This window comes from Leucoraja erinacea, chromosome 19, assembly GCF_028641065.1.
Source record: "Leucoraja erinacea ecotype New England chromosome 19, Leri_hhj_1, whole genome shotgun sequence".
Lineage (NCBI taxonomy): Eukaryota > Metazoa > Chordata > Chondrichthyes > Rajiformes > Rajidae > Leucoraja > Leucoraja erinaceus.
The window spans coordinates 16,910,334-16,932,042 of record NC_073395.1 but is presented as its reverse complement, the minus strand read 5'-3'; the positions used below and the strand labels follow the sequence as shown (position 1 = coordinate 16,932,042).

The 21,709-nt window shown below is 44.0% G+C and overlaps 1 protein-coding gene across 17 annotated transcripts in view; it reads left to right on the top strand.

Annotated features, from left to right (window-relative positions):
* yaf2 (YY1 associated factor 2) overlaps positions 1-16,524 on the top strand; it is a 95,311-nt gene extending 78,787 nt beyond the window's left edge. For all 17 annotated transcript variants that reach the window (XM_055650450.1, XM_055650444.1, XM_055650448.1 and 14 more), the window contains 2 exons: positions 10,706-10,858; positions 15,373-16,524. In XM_055650450.1, the coding sequence (XP_055506425.1) occupies positions 10,706-10,858; positions 15,373-15,616 (397 nt within the window). In that variant the 3' untranslated portion in view covers positions 15,617-16,524. The remainder of the gene's footprint in view (positions 1-10,705; positions 10,859-15,372) is intronic.
* Positions 16,525-21,709: the final 5,185 nt, after the last annotated feature.

Below are 21,709 nucleotides of genomic sequence, written 5' to 3'. Positions count from 1 at the left end.
TGGAAGGTGCTAAGCAGCAGCACAAAGGCTGCCGGTTCTGCAGACTAATACGGATGTTGATAATACGGGCACCGTTTGCAGAGTGGTGAATTGCACATGGATCCAGAACCCCATGGGGGAAGGTGGGGAGGGGAGCGGTGTAGACTTGGTGGTACACATGTGAACTAGGTGGATGGTAATAAGAGTGGAGGAGAAATATAAATGGGCGATGGGAGGCAGGCGGGTTTCGTTTCGGGTTTCGTGGAAAAGGGGAGTAATAATTGGGAGGACTGTAGGAGGATCGGAAGGAGAGAAAGAGGGGGCGGCACAGTGGTACGGGTAGCGCAGAGGTAGCGTAGAGTTGTTGCCTTAGCGCAAGAGACCAGGGTTTGGTCCTAACTATGGGTGCTTTCTTTTTTTTTTTATTAAAGCAATTTACAGTCGTATAAACCATGGAATATAACATAATACATTTTGTGTACAACTTCTTGTTTTAAATTTAACAATATAAAACTAATAGACACAAGAAAAGAAGAAAGAAGAAGAGATTAAGGAAAGTAGTGATGTGTAGGCCCCAAAAGTTAACAATTGGTAATTTGTGGATAGATGGAGGTGGAGAACTATGGGTGCTTTCTGGATGGAGTTTTCACATTCTCCCTGTGACCAGGTGGGTTTTCTCCAGGTGATCGGGTTTCCTCCCACATTCCAAAGATGTACAGGTTTGTAGGTTAATCGGCTTCAGTAAAAATTGTAAAATTGCCCCAAATGTGTAGGATAGTGTAGAGGGCCTGTCCCACTTTCACCACCTAATTCATAACCTCTGCCGAGTTTGCCCTTGACTCATACTCACAGCATGGCCGTCACGAGGTCGTAGGTAGATCGTAGGAGGTCGTGGGTAGGTCGTAGGTACTCGTGGCATCAAGTAGGTCGGGCGTTTTTTCTAGCATGATGAAAAATGGCCACGAGTAAAAAAAGGTCGTGAATTAGGTTGTGAAAGTGGGACAGGCCCTTTAGTGAACAGAGTGATCGCTGGTCAGAATAGCTTCGGTGGGCCAAGGCCTGTTTCAAGTCTAAATGGGGAACAGATTGGAGGCAAGGGTTATCTGAACACTTGCGCGCAGTCCGCCAAGGCTTATTGGATCTCCCAGTTGTCATTTTAACTCCCCTTCCTATTCCCGTACTGAGCTTTCTGTCCTAGAACTCCTCCATTGCCAGAGTGACGCCACATGCAAACTGAAGGAACAGTATCCCATCATTCATTCATTTTGCTTAGGCAGCTTACAACCCAACAGTATGAACACTCCAATCTCGGGCAACCTCCTACTAGCCCCCCTCCTATACAAACTCCTCCCCCTATTCTAACCTCCCCCTTTGTATCCCTTTGCCTCTCCTAGACTCCCACCTATTTCTCCACTCCCCCCCCACCCCTCCTGCTACTTTCCTCCCTCTCGCTTTGTGTTTCACATTTCAACCTTGTTTTCACATTTTCCGCTTCTATCTCTGGCCTTTGTCCCAACCATCCGCCTATCAAGCCCTGCCCTTGTCAGCATCCACCTAATACCTGTGCAGCCTCTCTCTTCTCTTCTAGCTTTCTTTTGCCAAACCCCATTCTCCCCTCCCCCACAATCAGTCTGAAGAATGGTTTTGATCCAACCTGTCACCTATCCGTGTTCTCCACAGATACTGCCTGACCCGCTGGGTTAATCCAGCATTTTGTGGGGTGTTTTGGTAAAATTCAACCTACATTCACATTGGCTTGTAGACGACCCAGGCATAATTGCTGATGCATTTCAAGAGCCTGCAGACAATTCTCATGGAGGGTTGGAATACATGCAACGTTCTCCTCCATATGCATTGCAACTACTGTAACTCGCAGGGGTTCTCTGTAGATGCTGAATCCCACTGTGGAAGCCGCATGCACACACTCACATTCCCAGGGATCTCCTACATTTACTGATATTCCGAGGGACCCCCAGAAATACTCCCACAATCCCAGCGTTCTTTGATATCTGGTGACATTTTTGTTTTGTTTTTGCTGCAAAATCTAATAAAGGCTGGATAAACTAACCAAGGCAATAAAATATTTATTATAAGCAGTAAATGAAAAATATTGATACAAATTCCCAGGCCCTGGATAGAGCATAATGCAGGCGCAATATACAGTTTCATGAGCGGGTTGCTGATTATTTTTTTATAGTGTTATGACGCTTTAAATAGAGAATCCAAAGAAAAATGAGCCCGTTTTTGCAGAATGGTGCTAGTACTTAGTGAATAATTCAAGAAGTCTTGCTACATTGACATTTATAGCAGCTGATCGATGGAGCTGCAGTGTTTCTGCCAAAGATGTTGTGGTTCCTTTTCACGGAGGTTCACAGAGAGAGGCTGTACCAGGCCAGGCCTTTCTGCCCACCGTGTCCGTGTCGAACAACAGCCACTTATTTACGCTAATCCTACATCGATCCCATTTCATTCTCCCCGGATCCCCATCGACTCCTCCCAGATTCTAGTGCTCAGCCAGACCCTCATGCAAATTTACAGTCAATTCTTCAGGATCTGGGAGGAAATGGGAGCTCCCGGTGGAGAATCGTGCAGTCACAGAGACGACGGGCAAACTCCACACCAACAGCGCCAGAGGTCAGGATCGAACACTGGTCATTGGGACTGTGAGGCAGCAGTTTACTAGTTGCCCCACTGTTGCACCCTTTCTTCTTTTCTTTCTCTCAGTGCTGCAGCAGTAGATTTGCTGCCATACAACGCCAGAGACCTGGGTTCGATCCTGATCACGGGTGCTGTCTATATGGAGTTTGTACATTCTCCCCGTGACCTGCGTGGGTTTTCTCCGGGTGCCCTGGTTTCCTCCCATGTTATAAAAACATTGGTAGGTTAATTGGCTGCCGTAAAATTATAAATTGTCCCCAGTGTGCGTGTGGAATGGTCGTACTGTACGGGAACTGCTGGTCGCTGCATGCTCGATGGGCCGAGCGGCCTGTTTCCATGCTGTATCTATAAACTAAACTCAATTCTTTCTCCCTTCCATTGTCCTGGTGACTGGGCTGGGAGGACGACCTGAGATTCTCTCCATCCGCACCTTCCTTCCATCCAGTGATTAAGGGTGTTGCCCATTTCAGGCTGCTGCTGCGGCTCTTCCTCCCGGAGTACAGCACAGGCCCGGACGGAGCTCAGTGTCCACGCTGAGAATAACCCACTCCCCCTGCCCATGGAGTTTCCGTCAGGCCACTCGCAGCTTCTGACGGGACCACTGGGCCTGTGCGAGAGAGAGCTGCCGTGCTCTGCACTGATTTCTGGTGCCACCGATCCTGAGTGTGCAGGTTCCCTGTCGACAACAACAGCCTCGGGAACATTCGGTCAGGTTGCCAGAACAACAGGCCCTTAAGCCCAAGATAAGACTATATATTTTGTAAGAACTTTGAAACTTGATAGATGCAAAATGGTGTTGGAAACATAGAACTGTTTGCGTAATCTACTATTCTATAGTATAATCATTGCACTTCAGTACTTGGGTATGGTTGTGCTTATGTATAGTAAGATTTTACTGTCTCTAGGTAGATGTGACAATAAAATACCAATGAACAAAGTAAGGTTCTAATTGAAACATACAATACGGATTCCTCGGCTATTGTTTTATAAGGGGGAGCACACTGGTGCACTGGTAGAGCTGCTGACTCACAGCACCAGAGACCTGGATTTGATCCTGACCTTGTGTGCTGTCTGTGTGGAATATGCACGCTCTCGCTGTGACTGCGGGTTTGTAGGTTAATGGACCTCTGTAAATTGTCCCTAGTGTGTAGGGAGTAGGGGTGAAAGTGGGCTAAAATAGAACTAGTGTGATTGGGCATTTGTTGGTCAACGTGTGCCTGTTTTCATGATGCATCTTTAAACTAAACTAACAAATGCACTTCGATTACTTTGGATGAGCCACCAACACAATAAAAACTTACAGGAGACACAAGGAACTACAAATCCTGCTTAACAAAAAAAAGACAAAGTGCTGGAGTGGCTCAGCGTGTCAGGCAGAACCTTTGGAGAACGTGGATAGGTGACGTTTCCAGTTTGGACCCTTCTTTATACAGTTTACCCTACTTGAATGAGAACGCTTTTGCAGAAGCCTCAAGACTTTGCTTCTCTTGACTTTGGGCTCCATTGAGCCATTATTCTCAATTTGATAGATAGATGTGAGCTGTAAAAGTGATGCATTTGGATTTTGGTGGAGTCACAGGGGTGTCCTTGAGTTGAATGAGGTTGAAGTGCATTGTGGATAGCAGCCACTTTGTATGCTATCAAAGTGTCTACAAACAAGGTCTACAAACAAACAATGAGATGGTGACCAGATGATATTCGCTGGTACTGTTTGAGGAATGAGCACTTTCCCACAGAGAATTGCTTGAGATTGTGCCGTGAGGCAGTGGACCAGGCTTCAGGGTAACATCAGTTGTAGGTGGCAGCACTAAGAATGGAACCAGATAGATATGCCATTTATTGTCACTATACATGTACAGTGAAACTGAAAGCTGCTGGTACTCAGTGCATACATACAATTTTACACAAAAAACAAGAAACAGAAAAACAAAACAGAAGGGAGATGGGGGGGGGGGGGGGGGAAATAGGTGCACAAATTCTACGGCGCTACATACATATATACATATATACAGATGGAAGTCCGTGTTGGGCGGTGTAGTCAGTGCATGTGTGGATTTGAATTTATGGTAGATATAATTCTCGGGAAGCAGCTATTCCTGAGTCTGTTTGTCCTGGATTTGATGCACCTATAGCGCCTTCCAGAGGGCAGCAGGTCGAACAGTCCAAACGCAGGATGGGAGCTGTCTTTGGTGATCTTCTTTGCCCTGCTAAGGCAGCGGGAGGTGTAGATGTCCAACCAGCAGTATCAATAAGATGCTGAGATCTCAGGAGTGTAACTCAGCAGGTCAATCAGCATCCCTGGAGAAAAGGAAAAGGTGACGTCTAGGGTTGTATGTTCACTATTCACTTCTTGTGGAAGGGATTATTGTAGGAAGAAGTGAGTGAATGGGACCTGTTTTCATGTGTTTATGGATAATAGTGATAATATGCAGTTGGGATGTGACGGACATGAATAGCTTTGTGCGGTGTTATGCTGCGAATTTCCTCATTTGACCTGAAACATATACTGACCATTAGCTATTGACTGAAACCAATTAAATAAATGGGTCAAACAACTGTAACGTCCTCAGTATCTCCAAAGCCTCCATCATGTAACAAATTCCAGAAAATGCTAGACGTATACATCAGCTCAGAAGTATTTTCTTGTGATGAGAGAATGCTATCTTAGGGTCTGTCAACTCCTCAGGAAATTGCGTAGCATTTACCACGTAGTCATGGATTCACACATCACAGAAACAGGCCCTTAGGCCCAATTTTCCTATGCGGACCAAGCTGCCCTAACTACAGTAGTCGCACCTGCCCACGTTTGGCCCATATCCCTCTAAACCTTTCCTGTCCATGTACCTGTCCATGCCACATGTTTGGTTTAACTGGCCAAAGCTAGTGTTTAGGCATCCGCCTCACTCACTCTTCTTCAAGCCTTTCGCCCATCTGTTTCTCCTACAATCCAGATTCCACCTCTTTGCCATTAGCCTGATTTATTCCTTGTTTCTTCACACTGCGTACTTGTGGTTTTATGGAATCTGCAGGGCTTGGTACTGTGTGACTCCGTTAATCTGGACCATTGGAAGATTCTCTCAGATTGCCGGATGCTTTATTAACGCTTCAACACAATTTTAATTCACTGTTTACAAAGACGTTGCACAGTAACCCTTCAATTAACCCAGTAAGATTGAGAAAGGGCAGCCAACAGCACCAGGTGAGTTTACGAGGAGTGCGGGAACTGGGGCCTTGGTGAGTGGAAATTGGAAATCAGTGTTGATTTCTGGAGAATTAGAATGGGAGATCTGTCGATGATCACACAGGGGATTACCAGAGTTCTGGTGCAAATATCTCTCCCAGAAATGGAAGTGTCATCGTCTGTCTCAATCAAACCCTGTTCTGTAATTTTAAAGACCTTCATTATGTTACTCCTAAGCTTTCTTCTTCAAGGAGAAAAAAGCATTGGCCTGGCTAATCTTTCCTGAGAAGTGCATCCTGCAAGTGTCAAGTGAAATCCTATTGGTGACTGTCCTGTGTCTCCATTTGCACAGAACTGTGGTCTGATCAAAGTTATACAAAATATCATTGCATTTAAATTACCTCTCTGGAGCATTTAGGTTGCTATTTTTACAGCCTCTTTAACCTGCATCACCGCGCTTGCTGAGGTATCCATCCATCTTTCTGTTCCTCCAAGCAGTTTGTGGCCTCCTTCCTATACACCCGACACTTGTCTTTGTTGCCATTCATTTGTCAATGGCATCACAAACTTTTAAGTTTACTAACATCTTACAGTGATGCAGGAACATTAGATTAATAATATTGTAATGCAGCAGTGTTTATGATGCAGTTATGCTATGAAATTAGGGCAAATGATGTAATGGCATTGAGCTTAATAGTAATGTACTAGAAGTATCAATGTAGTTTTGTTGCAGCACTTTGGTTAAAATGATAATATAATGCTACATAGATCAGCCGCATTGCCTTGAATGAGTACTAAGTGTTAATGCTGGCTGCCAAGTTGTAGCCTCTGAATCTTGGAGTTCCCGATAGCAAGGGGTTAACGGCATTCTGATTCAATTGATGAAATGGAGCAGCCGTTACTAATGTCCGTGTCTCACTGCCTGCCTGTACCTTTGTGCCTGTTCATGTGCTGGCTTGTGTTTATGTACATGCAAAGGCAGTTCCTCTCGGACTCAACGATTAAACAATGGGATGTTTTTCCAAGGTATCAGCCCTGACTGGCTTGTTTTTGCAGGTGTCTGCACTGAAGCTTGTGAGGGGAAGTTTAAGGAGGGTGGGGTGGGGGAAGTGGGGGTGATGACAGCAGGAACCCAGAAGGGTTAGAAGGGTGAATGTGGAGAGGGACAAGTGGGTTCAAGCCTGATGTTGTATACAGTAAAGTGGCAGCAGTGAAGTCGCTTCTGGGGCAGAGGGAGGGGAGGTTTAGTAACAAAAATGTGAATGTGTCAAGTGGGGGGGAAATTAAAATGTGGCTGTTAAATTAGTTATAGTTGTACTGGGCATCCTTTTTCATGTTTTATCCTTTGTGATGATGACTATCCTTGGGACCTTGCCAGTACTCCTAGCATTCTCTGCTGCATTTACTTTTGTTTAGAGATACAGAACGGACCCATCGGCCTACTGAGTCTAGACCGACTAACAATCCCTGCACGTTAACACTACCCTACACATACTTGGGACAATTTTACATTTATACCAAGCCAATTAACCTACAAACCTGTATGTCTTTGGAGTATGCGAGGAAACTATATATCTCGGAGAAAACCCATGTGGCCACAGAGAAAACGTACAAACTCCGTACAGACAAGCACACATAGTCAGGAACAAACCCGGTTGTCTGGCGCTGTGAGGCAGCAACTGTACCCTCCTGCCACCCTCAGCTGTGTGTGTCCCCAACTGCTCTTGCTCACTCTGCTCTGTGGATGCTGACATGCATTTTATGGGCTGAATGGCCACCTCTTGCATTGTAATAAATTGCTGCGCTAACTAAAAATCGGCAGAGTTCATTCAAATGCTGACCCTCTCACTGTGGATCAGGGACATGCTGTTCAGCGCTGCGTGGAGCTGGACGTCTGCCGTGTTGGTAGGTAGTGAGTCAATACTCAATGAGAGACAAGAAACTGAACCAGGGAGGGGTCAATTAGGAGGGTGATGGGAGCCGTATCATAGTCATGGGTGTTGGGAGACCACTGTAGGAATGATGAGAGGCGGTGAAACTCAGTGTGGAACTTCTGCAGTGAAGCATCGACATAACGACAGGCTCTGCTGTGATGGAGGGTGGGGGGGAAAGTCCAGTGGAAAGTGAGATGGATGTGCGGAAATTGTGCATGGACTGGGCCTTAAGGTGCAAATTTAAAGTTGTATTTTAAAGCAAATGGTTGCAAGCAGATGTTGGTCAGTAAGGACAGGACAGAGGAATAGACCTGATGTGGAGTAGGAGTGACTGAGTATTGAATGAGTTGGTATTTCTGCAGCTTGGAGGATGAGAAGCCATTGAGAAGAGCCTGTAGATGGCCAATGTGTGAATAAGGGTCCCTGACATCTTGTTGAGAGAAGTGGCTGAGGTACTAAATGAATGTTTAGCATCGGTATTCACCAGTGAGAAAGATATGGAAACTTGAATCATGCGGTCATTGTCGCAGTGTTAAACGGCACGGTAAAAGTCCATTCAACCTGTCCAAGCAAGATATCTTTCTGAACTTGTCCCATTTGGCCCATATCTCTTAAAACTTTTTCAAACTTGCACTTGTCCAAATGTCTTCTAAACGTCACGATTGTACCCATTTCTACAGAAATTCTTTGGCAGCCCACTCCATATATGCACCACCCTCTGTGGAAAAATTGCACATCAGGTCCCTTTTAAATCTTTCCCCTCTAACCTTAAATCTATTTCTATTAGTGTTAGACTCTCATCACCTGGAGAAAAGACTGTGGCCGTCCACTTTATCTATACCCCCTATGATTTTATGAACCTCGATAAAGATACTGCCATGCTCCAGGAAAAAAATCCCAGCTGATCCAGACACTCCTTATAACTCGAGCCTTCCAGTCTCAATGATATCCTTGGCTATCTTTTCTGCATTCCTTCCAACTTAACGACATCCTTTCTATAGCTAGGCAACCTAAGCTGCACGTAATATTCCAAGTGTGGTCTCACCAATGACTTGTACAGTTGCAACATAACATGCCATCTCTTGTACCCGATGTCCTAATCAATTAAGGACAAGTGTCCTTTAGTTTATTATTATTAGTGTACCGAAGTAAAGTGAAAAGCTTTTGTTGCACGCTATCCAGTCAAAGAAATCGGGTAGAACAGTGGTACCTTTGGTAGAGTCACTGCCTCACAGCACCAGAAACCCAGGTTCGATCCTGGCCATGGCTGCTGTCTGTGTGGAGTCTCTCCCTGTGACGGTGTGTGGGTTTCCTCCGGGTGCTCTGGTTGCATTCCTCATCCCAAAGTCCTGCGCATTTGTCGGTGAAATGTCTTCTGTAAATTGCCCATAGTGTGTAGGGAGAGGATGAGAAAATGAGACAACATAGAACTAGTGCGAACAGGACATCAACGGTCGGTGTGGACTCAGCCAAAGGGCCTGTTTCCATGCTGTATCTCTCTAAATTCTAAAAGACAACGTGATTACAGTTAAACCATCCACAATGTACAGAAAAAGCTTAAAGGGCACAACATTTAGTCCAAGATAATGTCTGATTAAAGTTAGCTTATTGGTCTCCAAATATGTTAGTTCAGGACTGAACAGTTGAAGAGAGGATGGTTCAGTTGCCTGATAACAGCTGGGAAGAAACCAACCATGAATCTGGAGATATGCATTTTCAAACTTTGGTACCTCTTACCTGATGGGAGAGGAGAGAAGAGAGAGTGATTGGGGTGAGACTTGGTCCTTGATTACACTGGTGGTCTTGCCAAGGCAGCGTGAAGTGTGATGGAGTTAATGGAATGGAGGTTGGTCTGCACGATGGTCTGGGCCACATCCACAACACTGTGCAGTCTTGGATGGAGCTGTTCCCAAACCATGCTGTGATGCATCCCGATAAAATGCTTTCCACGGCGCATCTGTAGATGTTGATGAGGGTCATTGGGGATATGCCAACCTTCATAGACCTTGTAAGGAAGTAGAGCCGTTGCTGTGCTTTCTTGGCCATAGCATTCATGTGGCTGGTCCAGGACAAATCGCTGGTGAAATTTATTCCTAAGAACTTGAAGCATTCTACAGTTGCGCCATCAATGGGTGTGTCTACTGCTATGTTTCCTGGAGTCTTCATCACCTTCATCACTAGCCTGTTTACCTTTGTCACCACCTCCAGGGAACTATATGCCAGTAATTCAAGGGCTCTCAGTTCACCAACACCCTCAAGGGCCCTGCCATGTCCTGGGAAAATCCTCCTCTGGTTCAACTTGGCAACTCCTAGCATTTTTCAGACGTAAATTCTATCTGCCATTGCTTGGCACATTTCTCCAGTTCATCTGGAAGTTATTATAATCTTGGATAACCTACTTCACTGCCCGTTACACTGCCAATTTTGGTGTCATGTGCAAACTTATTAGTCATATTATCAGCATAGTCATCCAAATTGTTAAACATCTGAGAAACAATAGTGAGCCAAGCAAGCACTATTTCCCTTTGACACCCCCACCCTTCAAATTCTTCCAATCTGGATTCTCCACTATAAGCTAGTCTTGTACTCGCATTCCGTGGGCCGAAGGGCCTGTTTCTGCACTGTATCTCTAATCTAAACTGTATATCTAATTCATTTTATTCAAGAAGGAACTGCAGATGCAGGAAAATCGAAGGTAGACAAAAGTGCTGGAGAAACTCAGCGGGTGCGGCAGCGTCTATGGAGCGAAGGAAAGAGGCAACGTTCCGGCACTTTTGTCTGCCTTCAATTCATTCAATTCATTTTCTTTTGACATGATTTTTCTGTTTGTGTTAAAACCATCCTGTGTTCAGGTCTGAAGATTCCGGTTTCATTTTTACAGAAAGAAGCGGGCTCTGCCGTCGACTCTCTGTTAGCTGAAGATGTCATTGTGTAATATTTGTGTTGATTGCAGGAAGCCTCGCCCAGTGTCTCAGTTGGTTGCCCAGCAAGTAACCCAACAATTTGCATCACCAACGCAACCAAAGAAAGAGAAAAAAGACAAGGGGGAGAAGGAGAAAACTGAGAAAGAAGTTGTCAGTAAAAAGAAAAGTCACAAGAAAATAAGGTAATGCTTTCATGTCAACGTTCCATCGAAAACAAATATACCAGTTTAAAGTATTCATGTACAATCTCGCAATTCATCTATAGTATTATTTATTAGTTATAAACAAGGTAACATGAGGTAATTCTTGTGTTATGGAATCAAAAGAGTCTTACAGCACAGAAATGGATTATTCAGCCCACCTACAGTAAACCCATTTGCTTGTGTTACGCCTCTATGCCTTGTAAATGTCTGTAAACATAGTGCTTGTACCTGCTTCCACCACCTCCATTGACATTCCAGATATTAGCACCCCTCTGTGTAAATAAACACTTACCCCAACAATCCCCTTCAAAACTCCTTCCTTTCACCTTAAACAATGCCTTCTTGTTTGTGATAGTTCTACGCTGGGCATAATCTTTTCACTGCCTCTCCTAATCTTACATGCTTTAATCAGGATGCTCTGATGCAGGGTTTTCGATGGAATTTTGTTTTTGGCTCCATAGATGCTGCCTGACCTGCTGAGTTCCACCAGCATTTAATTTTTACCCTTTCACCTGTCGTTGCTCCAGAAAAGGCAAAGCCACCCTGTCCAACCTCTCCTACATTGGAATTGCCATACCAGACCATGATGCAACCAGTTAGGATACTTTCTAGAATGCATCTGCAGGAGTTAAGGGGCTGTCCCACTGTGGCGACCTAATCCGCGAGTTCAGACGAGTTTGCCCTCGACTCATACTCGCGGCACGGTCGACACGAGGTCCTAGCAGGTCTTGGTGACTCTCCTTCATGCTCTAGAGTAGTCCCCGCGTAATCGAGGCTTCACCTAGGTCGCGGCGTATTTCTCAACATGTTGAAAAATGCCCGCGAGTAAAAAAAGGTTGCCATGGAAAAAATCGATACTTTTTTTACTTGTAGGTTTGTTGTTGTTGTTGTTATGTTGTGTAACAGATCCACTTGCGGCCATCATGAGTGCACGGTGGAGGGGATGAATATGGTGGAATGTGTTGCTAAACTGGAGCGTTTAGTTTCCTCGGTCACGCACACCGAGTTACTGTTAAAAGCTTTTTGTTGCGGTGAATCTCTGGAACTCTCTGCCACAGAGGGTAGTTGAGGCCAGTTCATTGGCTATATTTAAGAGGTGGCCCTTGTGGCCAAGGGGATCAGAGGGTATAGAGAGAAGGCAGGTACGGGATACTGAGTTGGATGATCAGCCATGATCATATTAAATGGCGGTGCAGGCTCGAAGGGCCGAATGGCCTACTCCTGCACCTAATTTCTATGTTTCTATGTTGCGTGGTATACTGTCAGCGAAAAGACTATACATGATTACAATCAAACTGTCCACAGTGCACTAATACAGGATGAAGAATATAATGTTTAGTGCAAGATAAAGTCCAATAAAGACTGATTAAAGATAGTTTGAAGGGTTCAATAGGTAGAAGTGAGGTCAGGACCTCTATAACTGGTGAGAGGACACTTCAGATGCCTGATAACAGCTGGGAAGAAACTGTCCCTAAATCTGGAGTTTTGCAAACCTCCAGTTTTCAAACTTCTGTATCTCTTGCCTGATGGGAGAGGGAAGAAGAGAGGAGTGACCGGATGAGGCTGATCGTTGATTGAGCTGGGGGCCTTGCCGAGGCAGTGTCAATGGAAGGAAGTTTGGTGTGTGTGATGGTCTGCGCTGGGTCCACAGCTCTCTGCAATTTATCGTGGTCTTGGATGGAGCTGTTCCCAAACCAGGCTTTGATGCATCCTGGTAAAATGCTTTCTATGGCTCATCTGTAGAACTTTGTGAGGGTTGTAGGGGATGTGCCGAACTTCCTAAGCTCTCTAAGGAAGTTGAGGCATTTGTGTGCTTTCTTGGCCATGGCCTCAATGTGGCCGGTCCAGGATGAATTGCTGGTGATAATTATTCCTTACTTTGAACCATTCTATTTCTGCACCATCAATGTACACTAGGGTGCGTGAACTGCTTTGCTTCCTGAAGCTGATCACAATGTACTTGGCATTGCTGACATTGAGGGAGAGGTTGTTGTCTCGACACTAAATTATGAGGTTCTCAATCTCCTTCCTGTACTCAGTCTCGTCATTTGACATCCGCCCCATTATGGAGTATCGTCTGCGAATTTGTAAATTGAGTTGGGTTGGTATTTGACTGTACAGTTATGAGTATAAGGAGTATGGAAGAGGGCTGAGAATGCATCCTTGTGGGGCTCCAGCGTTGATGATTATTGTAGTGGATGATTTGTCATCTCAATCACTGACTGTGATCTGTTGATCAGGAGGTCAAGGATCTAGTTGCAGAGGGGAATGCTGACACCAAGTTCCACCAGTTTGGAGATGAGCTTGGATGGAAAATTGGTATTGAAACTATAGTCGATGAATAGGAGTCTTGCATAGGTGTCTTTTGTATCCAGGTGTTCCAGGGATTAGTTTAGGGCCAGTGTGATGGGTCACCAATTGTGGCAGTAGGTGAACTATAGTGGATCAAGGTTGCTTTGTAGGCTGGATTTAATATGTTCAATAACCAGTCTTTCAAAGCACTTCAGAACGGTGGATGTCAAGACCACTGGACAGTAATCATTAAGGCATGAGATCACTTTTCTTTGGCACCAGAATGATCATGTTGGATGATAGATGAAATTGATCTTCTAGGTGGTGGGGAAAGCTTTGGGAAGCAGAAGGTGAATCACTTGTTGTGGAGTGCCTGCAGTAACCTGCTTTTGTAGATCCACGTCCTTTGTTAAGTTTCTGGTCATTTGGACAGGTACAAGGACAGAAAAGGTGAGAAGAATACAGGTCAAATGCAGGCAGATTCAAGAAGAGCTATACTGAAATGCCTGGGAACTGCAGACCAGTGAGCCTTACATCTGTGGTCGGAATGTTGTGAGAGAATATCCTGAGGGAAAAGATATATATTAATGAAGATGTATACGGGCTGATTAGGGATAGTCAGCATGGTTTTGTACGTGGGAGGTCGTGTCTCTCAAATCTGATTGTGTTTTTTGAAGATGTGACCAAAAAGGTAAATTGCTCTGGAAGGTTAGATTGCATGGGATCAAGGGGAGTTAGCTGAATGGATAGAAAATTGGCTCAGCTCCCTTCCATATTGCTTATACACTCATAATTGGAAAAGATGGTTGTGGAAAATTGCAGCAGGATCTTGATGATTGATGGAATTTAATACAAAGAAATGTGAGGTGTTGTACTTTGTGAGGTCCAACATGGGCAGGACCTACACAGTGAATGGTAGGCTTCTGGGGAGTGTTGTAGAGCAGAGGGGATATAGAAGTGCAGGACCATAGTTCCTTGAAAGTGGCATCACAGGTAGATAGAGTGGTCACAAAGGCTTTCCACACATTTGCCTTCATAACTCAAGAGTATTGAGTAAATAAGTTGGCAGGTCATGTTGCAGTTGTATAAGACGTTGATTAGGCCACATTTAGAGTATTATGTTTGAGAAAGAACTGCAGATGCTGGAAAAATCGAAAGTAGATAAAAATACTCAGCGGGTGAGGCAGCATCTTTGGAGCGAAGGAATAGGTGACATTTCGGGTCGAGACCCTCCCTCAAATCTTTAAAGATTCCCACATCTCAAATGCAGATTTACTCAACATTTGGAGTTTTACTTTCTCCAATTTAGTGCCCTCTCCCTGTTCAAAACAATCTTTAAAATTTTGACGTTGTGATCACTATCCAGAAAATGCTCTTCCACGGAAACGCCAGTCAACTGGCCAGGCTCATTCCCCAACGCAAGGTCCAGTGTGTCCCTTTATCAGGTTGGACTATCCACATACTGTTTCAAGAAGCCTTCTTGGATACACCTCACAAATTTTGTCCCATTTAAGCCTTTGGCACTGAGCAAGTCTCAGTCAATACTTTGGAAGACTAAGTCAACCCTGTTGTTGTGGCATCTTTCACTAATCTGGCTACATATTTCCCATTTCCTGAACTCTCTGCCTAATCATTTGAATATAAAATTGACCGCAAGTTGAATGAGACTTGAACATAAACTGTACTGCAGCAGAAATAGGTTAGATCTTGCGTAGTTTATCTTTTCCCTGGAGAGTAGTGAGCCTCTGCAGTGATGCGGTGTGTGCTAACTCGCAGCAAGCCTTACTGTGGGAGCTGGACAGGCTGTTGGCAGACATCACACAGAAGGTAAGTAGATTCAGTTAATAGGCATGTGGGCAATGCCATCTCCTGGTCGTTTGGCGTTCCTAAGGTGGGAAAGTTGGGGGAGATGCATTCTCCATGCTTTCCTGGCCCTAGTTCTCCTGGGTTTTTTGTCTTTCCAAGGAGTTCACAATAAAGGCAATTCCTGCATACATGCAGCACCTATTGTGATGTCAGGTCACCTTCCTCTGCAACCACGTTGCAACATTCTGAATGTTAGTCATGGAGATGATAATGATGGTGCTGACATTGCCTGGGCCCAGAGACAGGCCTCCTGCCTTCTCTCACATCCACAGCAGGCTGCAGAACCTTGGGACCGTTTAGTCACATTTTATTTTGCCTCTGCTCTATTTTCCTAGGCCAAGGTTAAAAAACGTGGACCGGAGCAGCGCGCAGCATTTGGAAGTGACTGTGGGTGATCTGACAGTCATTATCACAGACTTTAAAGAGAAAGTGAGGTCAGCACCAGCAGCCACTGCTACCTCCAGCACCACCGGCGAGCAGCACAGCCTGAGCAGCTCCAGCTCTGACAACACAGAGAAAGGCTTGTCTCGGTCGTCATCACCCAGGGCGGACGGATCAGTAAACGGCGAATCCCACTAAAGTGCCGGCTGACCCGCCTTTACTCACTCCTGTGCTCGATGGTTCAGTGGACAGCATCTCAACAAATTCAGTCCTGGGCACTCAGCAGGGCTGCTGCCTTCACTTTAGTTGTCAGTGCTTTTTAATACTTCCGTACCAATCTGGAACTCCTGCACTGTGGCATGTTTTTGAGTGTAATTTTCTATTACTTAGATCGGCCTGCCTATGTGATGTGTTTGAGGACTGAATTGTGAAACAGCTGGCACTCGGCATTCAGCCGTTCCTGAAGTCGATTGGCAGTCAACTGCTGCAGCAACAAAATATCTGAAAATGGTTTGCCTGGTTAAGTGCACCTGCTGGTACGGTGTGATTAAATAGGAAAAGCATTCTCAAAACATTTATATAAATTCTTGCCAACATTTTGTTTTTCAACACTTATTTGGATGGGGAAAAAAAAAAATCACGTAGCCATTTAAATCATGGCATTATAAATGCCCACTGTCACTCATTTCAGTCAGTTCAAGTTTTACTATGTAGTGTTGGGCTAATTGACCAGGGTTGACTGAGGATACAGTCCATGCTACTTAGCTGCAGCCACTCGAGTTAAAGGATCGAGTTGCTGTAACATTGAAGAGAGTGGTCATTTTTGCACCGTGTCTCATTGGGAAGGAGCACAGTTGTGTATTACATGCATTTCCCCCTCAGTTGGGTGCTCCCTGTCTTACACAGAAGGCAAAAAAAAAAAACACAAGGAAAATGCTAATAATTAGATGCTTAGTATGTCTAAAAGTAGTTTTATGAAATGTGTGGGAATAGTTTATGATGATGTTGCCAGTTCTGAAAACTTTAATTAAGGTGTTTTGCTGATGTTTTGAATTTGCGACAGTATTTATACGTATTGTTGTAATAAAAAAAAATATGCAAGATTACATTCTACCTTGGAAACTCTATTACTTCTTCATGCCTTCTGTATGAATTGTCACTGATGGAAGTAAATATTTTGGAGGGCGCCGTGATGAAACATTGCAAAGAGTGTTGAAAGGTTGACAAAACAATTTTATTGCATTTACTGCCTGAAGCTTAATTGGTTCTAGATGTGATCCCATGCCTTGTGTACAACTCACATTATGCAAGGAAAATACCTCACAGGCATTATTTTCAGTGTTCAAAAAAATATAAATGTTGCCGCAGGTAAAAATTTTTACAAATTCTTATGTACAGCTAAATTACATTTCTCTCCAGTTGGCAAACATCTTTTTTTGGTTAAAAAATAAAATTAAAGAACAGAATTAGTGGGTGATAGCAGAAGGAGAGCCAAGCAAATGTATGTGATGTCAGACACCAGTCCAATATGAAATGCAATGAGTGGCATAGACTGTATTTTCAGGTGTAGGTATTTGATACTAATATCAAATTATAGATTGTTTTACATGATGAGATTTTTATATCCTTTAAGAAAAACTTGGTGTTCATGCTGATATGTGTAGTGTTTGGTATATATTTGATTTCTATCAGAAAAGCAACTCACAATTAAAAGATATTTGAATTATAAGAGGCCAGTATCTGTTTTTAAAAGGAGAGGAGGGCGATAGTCAAAAGAAGAGAATTGCAATCATTTTAACCAAATAATAAAACCAAGTGTTGCTTCCAGTAAGCAGGATATCAGCGGATTGACGCTCCAAGGAGGAAAGCAAGTAAGTTACAGTAGACTACGACTTCTCATTTTAATAATAAAAACAGAAAATGTTGGAAACACTCAGCAGGTCAGGTGGCATCTGTGGAGAGAGGATATTTATTGGTCAATCTGTACTTGTGTAAGCTGCTTGTTAATCCTCTGCTGCTGCATTTGGTTGTCTGAAAGAAATTAATATACATTCCAGTTTTATTACAGGGGCTTCTGAAATATCTCCCAGCATTGTAAAATTAAACTTTGTCACTGCGTCCATTCAGTACATATGGAAGCATTGGGTGCTGACTACTTTTACCAAGAATATTCATCCAGTTGTGCCTCATTCTGGCCACACAGGTTGTTCTTGTGCGGGCACCAACATGGAGTTAGCGTTTTGGGGGCTGCTTTCAAAAACCTTGGTTCTATTTGCACCTCACAGTTCAAGTCCCATCTCTCCACAAGTTTGTGCAGAGCAAAATGCCAACATGACTGTTCAGGCCTGGGGTTGTGCCTGTGATATACCTCATCATCTCCACACTCAGTGTAGTACCACTCAAGTTCTCTCAATCTCACTAAACTAACCTGATTCCACTCTTCTTCAATCCGCTGCACTCAGCATTTCAGTCAATGGTTTCTCTTCCTAAGAATCACTTAGGGTGCCCCTCAACAGGGTGCCCTTGGGAAGATCAAAGCCATCATGCTTGGCCCCTGCAAGACCATAACATTGCCACCAACCTTTCCGAGATTAGCTGAGGCTGCCTATTTCTGTTGACTGTCATGAGTGGCTTCATCACGAAGGTTAGTTATTAATGATAGGAGTAGAATTAGGCCATTCGGCCCATCAAGTCTAATCCGCCATTCAATCATGGCTGATCTATCTCTCCCTCCTAACCCCATTCTCCAGCCTTCTCTCCGTAACCTCTGACACCTGTACTAATCAAGAATCTATCTCTGCTTTAAAAATATCCACTGACAGCCTCCACAGCCTTCTGTGGCAAACAATTCCACAGATTCACCACCCTCTGACTAAATAAATTTCTCCTCATCTCCTTTCTAAAAGAACGCCCTTTAATTCTGAGGCTATGACCTCTAGTTCTAGACTCTCCCACTAGTGGAAACATTCTCTCCACATCCACTCCATCCAAGCCTTTCACGATTCTGTATGTTTCAATTAGGTCCCCGCTCATTCTTCTACACTCCAGCGAGTACGGGCCCGGTGCCGACAAACGCTCATTATAGGTTAACCTACTCGTTCCAGGGTCATTCTTGTAAACCTCCTCTGGTCCCTCTCCAGAGCCAGCACATCCTTCCTCAGATATGGTGCCAAAATTGCTCACAATATTCCAATTGCGGCCTTACCAGCGCCTTAAAGCCTCAGCATTACATCCCTGTTTTTTGTATACAAACCCTCTTGAAATAAATGCTAACATTAAGTTTGCTTTCTTTACTACTGATTCGTCTTGCAGATTAACTTTTTGGGAATCCTACTCCCAAGTCCCTTTGCACCTCCGATTTCTGGTTTCTCTCCCCATTTAGAAAATAGTCTACGTCTTTATTCCTACTAACAAAATGCATGACTCCTTACTTTGCTACAGTATATTCCATCTACCACTTCCCTGCCCACTCTCCCAACCTGTCCAAGGCCTTCTGCAAAGTCTTTGCTTTCTCTACACTACCTGCCCTTCCACCTATTTTTTGTATTGGCCTCTGTTCCTCCACCCTCTGTGAATTGAGTTTGTACATCGCTCCTTTGTTTTTTGTGTTTCTCAGCAACATCTCTCATCCCTCTTCCCTTGACCTACATTTAAAAGGAAAACGTTGTTCTCTCCTCATTCTGACTGCAGATGGTATCATTTTCCAGAGCCCAGAACAGCTTCTCAATTACCAGCTCAATCTCTACCACCTCCCCCCTCCCCATTTTGTGCTCAGTGTAGCATCTATTGACTTTCGCTTCCCTTGTCTTGGTTGAGACATCTAACATCTCTGCCTCTTAACCCACATCTCCAACTTTAAAACCCGAATGTGTGAGCAGCCTATTCTTATCGTTACCCTCCTTGTATGGAGTGGTGAATCTCTGGAACTCTCTGCCACAGAGGGTAGTTGAGGCCAGTTCATTGGCTATATTTAAGAGGGAGTTAGATGTGGCCCTTGTGGCCAAGGGGATCAGAGGGTATGGAGAAAAGGCAGGTACGGGATACTGAGTTGGATGATCAGCCATGATCATATTAAATGGCGGTGCAGGCTCGAAGGGCCGAATGGCCTACTCCTGCACCTAATTTCTATGCTTCTATTTTCTATTCTTTTTTATCTCAATCCTTCTGTATGTTTCTTTTTCCTGTCTTGCTCTGTTCTTAGCGTTTTTTTCACGTTCTATATCTCAATGTACTTAAATTCTCTGTACATTTCTGACCCTCTCCATGTTGTTTCTCATTGAAACTGTATTTTGATTTTCTTTCAATATATCAATGTACTTGCCATCCGTCTCATGCCTGTATCAGACCTTGTATTTCTCCATATTGTTTTTTTTATTTTTATTTTTCTCCTCGGCAAGAGGACTAGAATACAAAAACAGGGATATAATGCTGAGGCCTTTTAAGGTGTTGGTTAGGCCATATTTGGAGTATTGTGAGCAATGTTGGGCCTCATTATCTGAATGAGTGGGTTAACATATGATGAGCGTTTGACCACACTGGGCCTGTACTCGCTAGAGTTTAGGATGGGGGGGGGACCTCTTTGAAACTTACCGAATAGTGAATGACCTGGATAGAGTGGATGTTTCCCCTGGTGAGAGACTCTAGGACCAGAGGTCATAGATTCAGAATTATAGGTTGTTCCTTTAGGAAGATGAGGAATTTCTTTAGTCAGAGGGTGGTGAATCTGTTGAATTTATTACCACAGAAGGCCGACCCGCTACTCGAGGGGGGAAGAGAGGAAACGGGAGTTAAAAATCGCCAGCCTAACATATAGAAAAATATGGCAAGTAATTAAAGAATAGCTAGAAAATAGAGATTTAGCAGCGTCAACATGGATTGTTGGAAGGTAAATCATATTTGACAAATCTACTGAAATTCTTTGCAGCTGTAACTGGTAAAATTAGGGGGTGCCATACATAGAGTATTGGATTTTTGGAAGACGCGAGCAAATTTCAAATGGGACATTGATCACTAGGTCACAGCATGCGGAATTGAGGGTAATGCACTGATTTGGATAGAAAATGGGATTAATTGGACAGAAATCAAAGGATGGGAATAAACCGATGCATCTCAGGATATGATAACTGGGATATTGCAGGGATCAATGACTCAGCCCTAAGTATATTAATGTTTGGATGAGGGATCAAAGGTTTTATTTCCAAGGTTGCTTATGATACTAACTAGATGGGATTGTGAGTAGTGATTTCAAGGGGATGTGGACAAGCTGTGAGTGGGTGCGAAAATGGCAGACAGAATATAATGTGGGAACTTGTGAAGTTACCCACTTTGGTAAACATAGCAAATATTTTACATTTCTGGTGTGTAGTGATGATGTTCAAATCAACCTGGGTCTGCTTGTACCTGTTAATGTAATACTTTGTTCTCCTTGCCTATGTGATGTATGCCGTGGGACTGTTTCCATAGCAGCAGGTATGCCAAATGAGGAAAGATTGAGTAGGTGGGGACTGATTGCTCATATTTCCAACTGAGGCTATTTGGCCCCTCGGGTCTACTACCCCTCCCCCCCCTCCCCTTCATCCTTCCCTGGCCCACCTGCCCAAACTCCTATCACTCATCTATACAGACAACAGTGGATAATTAACCTACCTTTCTCCAGAGTCCAGAAATAGAAGATCCCATGGAAAATTAAAACTCCCACAGGGATGCAATGGGGCTGAGGAAAGTAGGGAACAGGGACCACATTTTGAGACTAAGAGTTGGCTCTCGAGAACTAAGATAAGGCCAAATTTCTTCACAGCAGTGAATCTTTGGTTTCCTGTAGAAGCAGTCCTTGGCTTTCAAGGGATGAGGCTGTAACAATGGAAATGGTAGTGAGGCAAAGATCAGCCATGGCCTTGAAGAACGGTGGAGCAGGAACAAAGGGCCGGACAACCACCTCTTCCAGCTGCTGCTCAGGTTCTTTCTTCCCTCTCTGCAACTCAGCAACAGTCAGAGGATAAAATGAAGTGTGAGAGAAATAAATGTCATATCAATTCTCTTGGTTCACTTTAACAATGTATGGGAAATTTACCTTGTGTTAAGAGACATGTACAGAAAACATAACTTAATGTTTATTCAGTCATAAAAAATGGTCTACGTAGCTAGTTCAGTGAGGGATTTATCCATTATTTAGGCTTGGATACAACCTGATGAGACCTTACGTGGCTATGTCACCTACTATCCAAGAAAATGTACAACACAAGGTTGGCATTTAGCCCACCAGTCCTGCGCTTCTATAAAAGCTGTTATTAG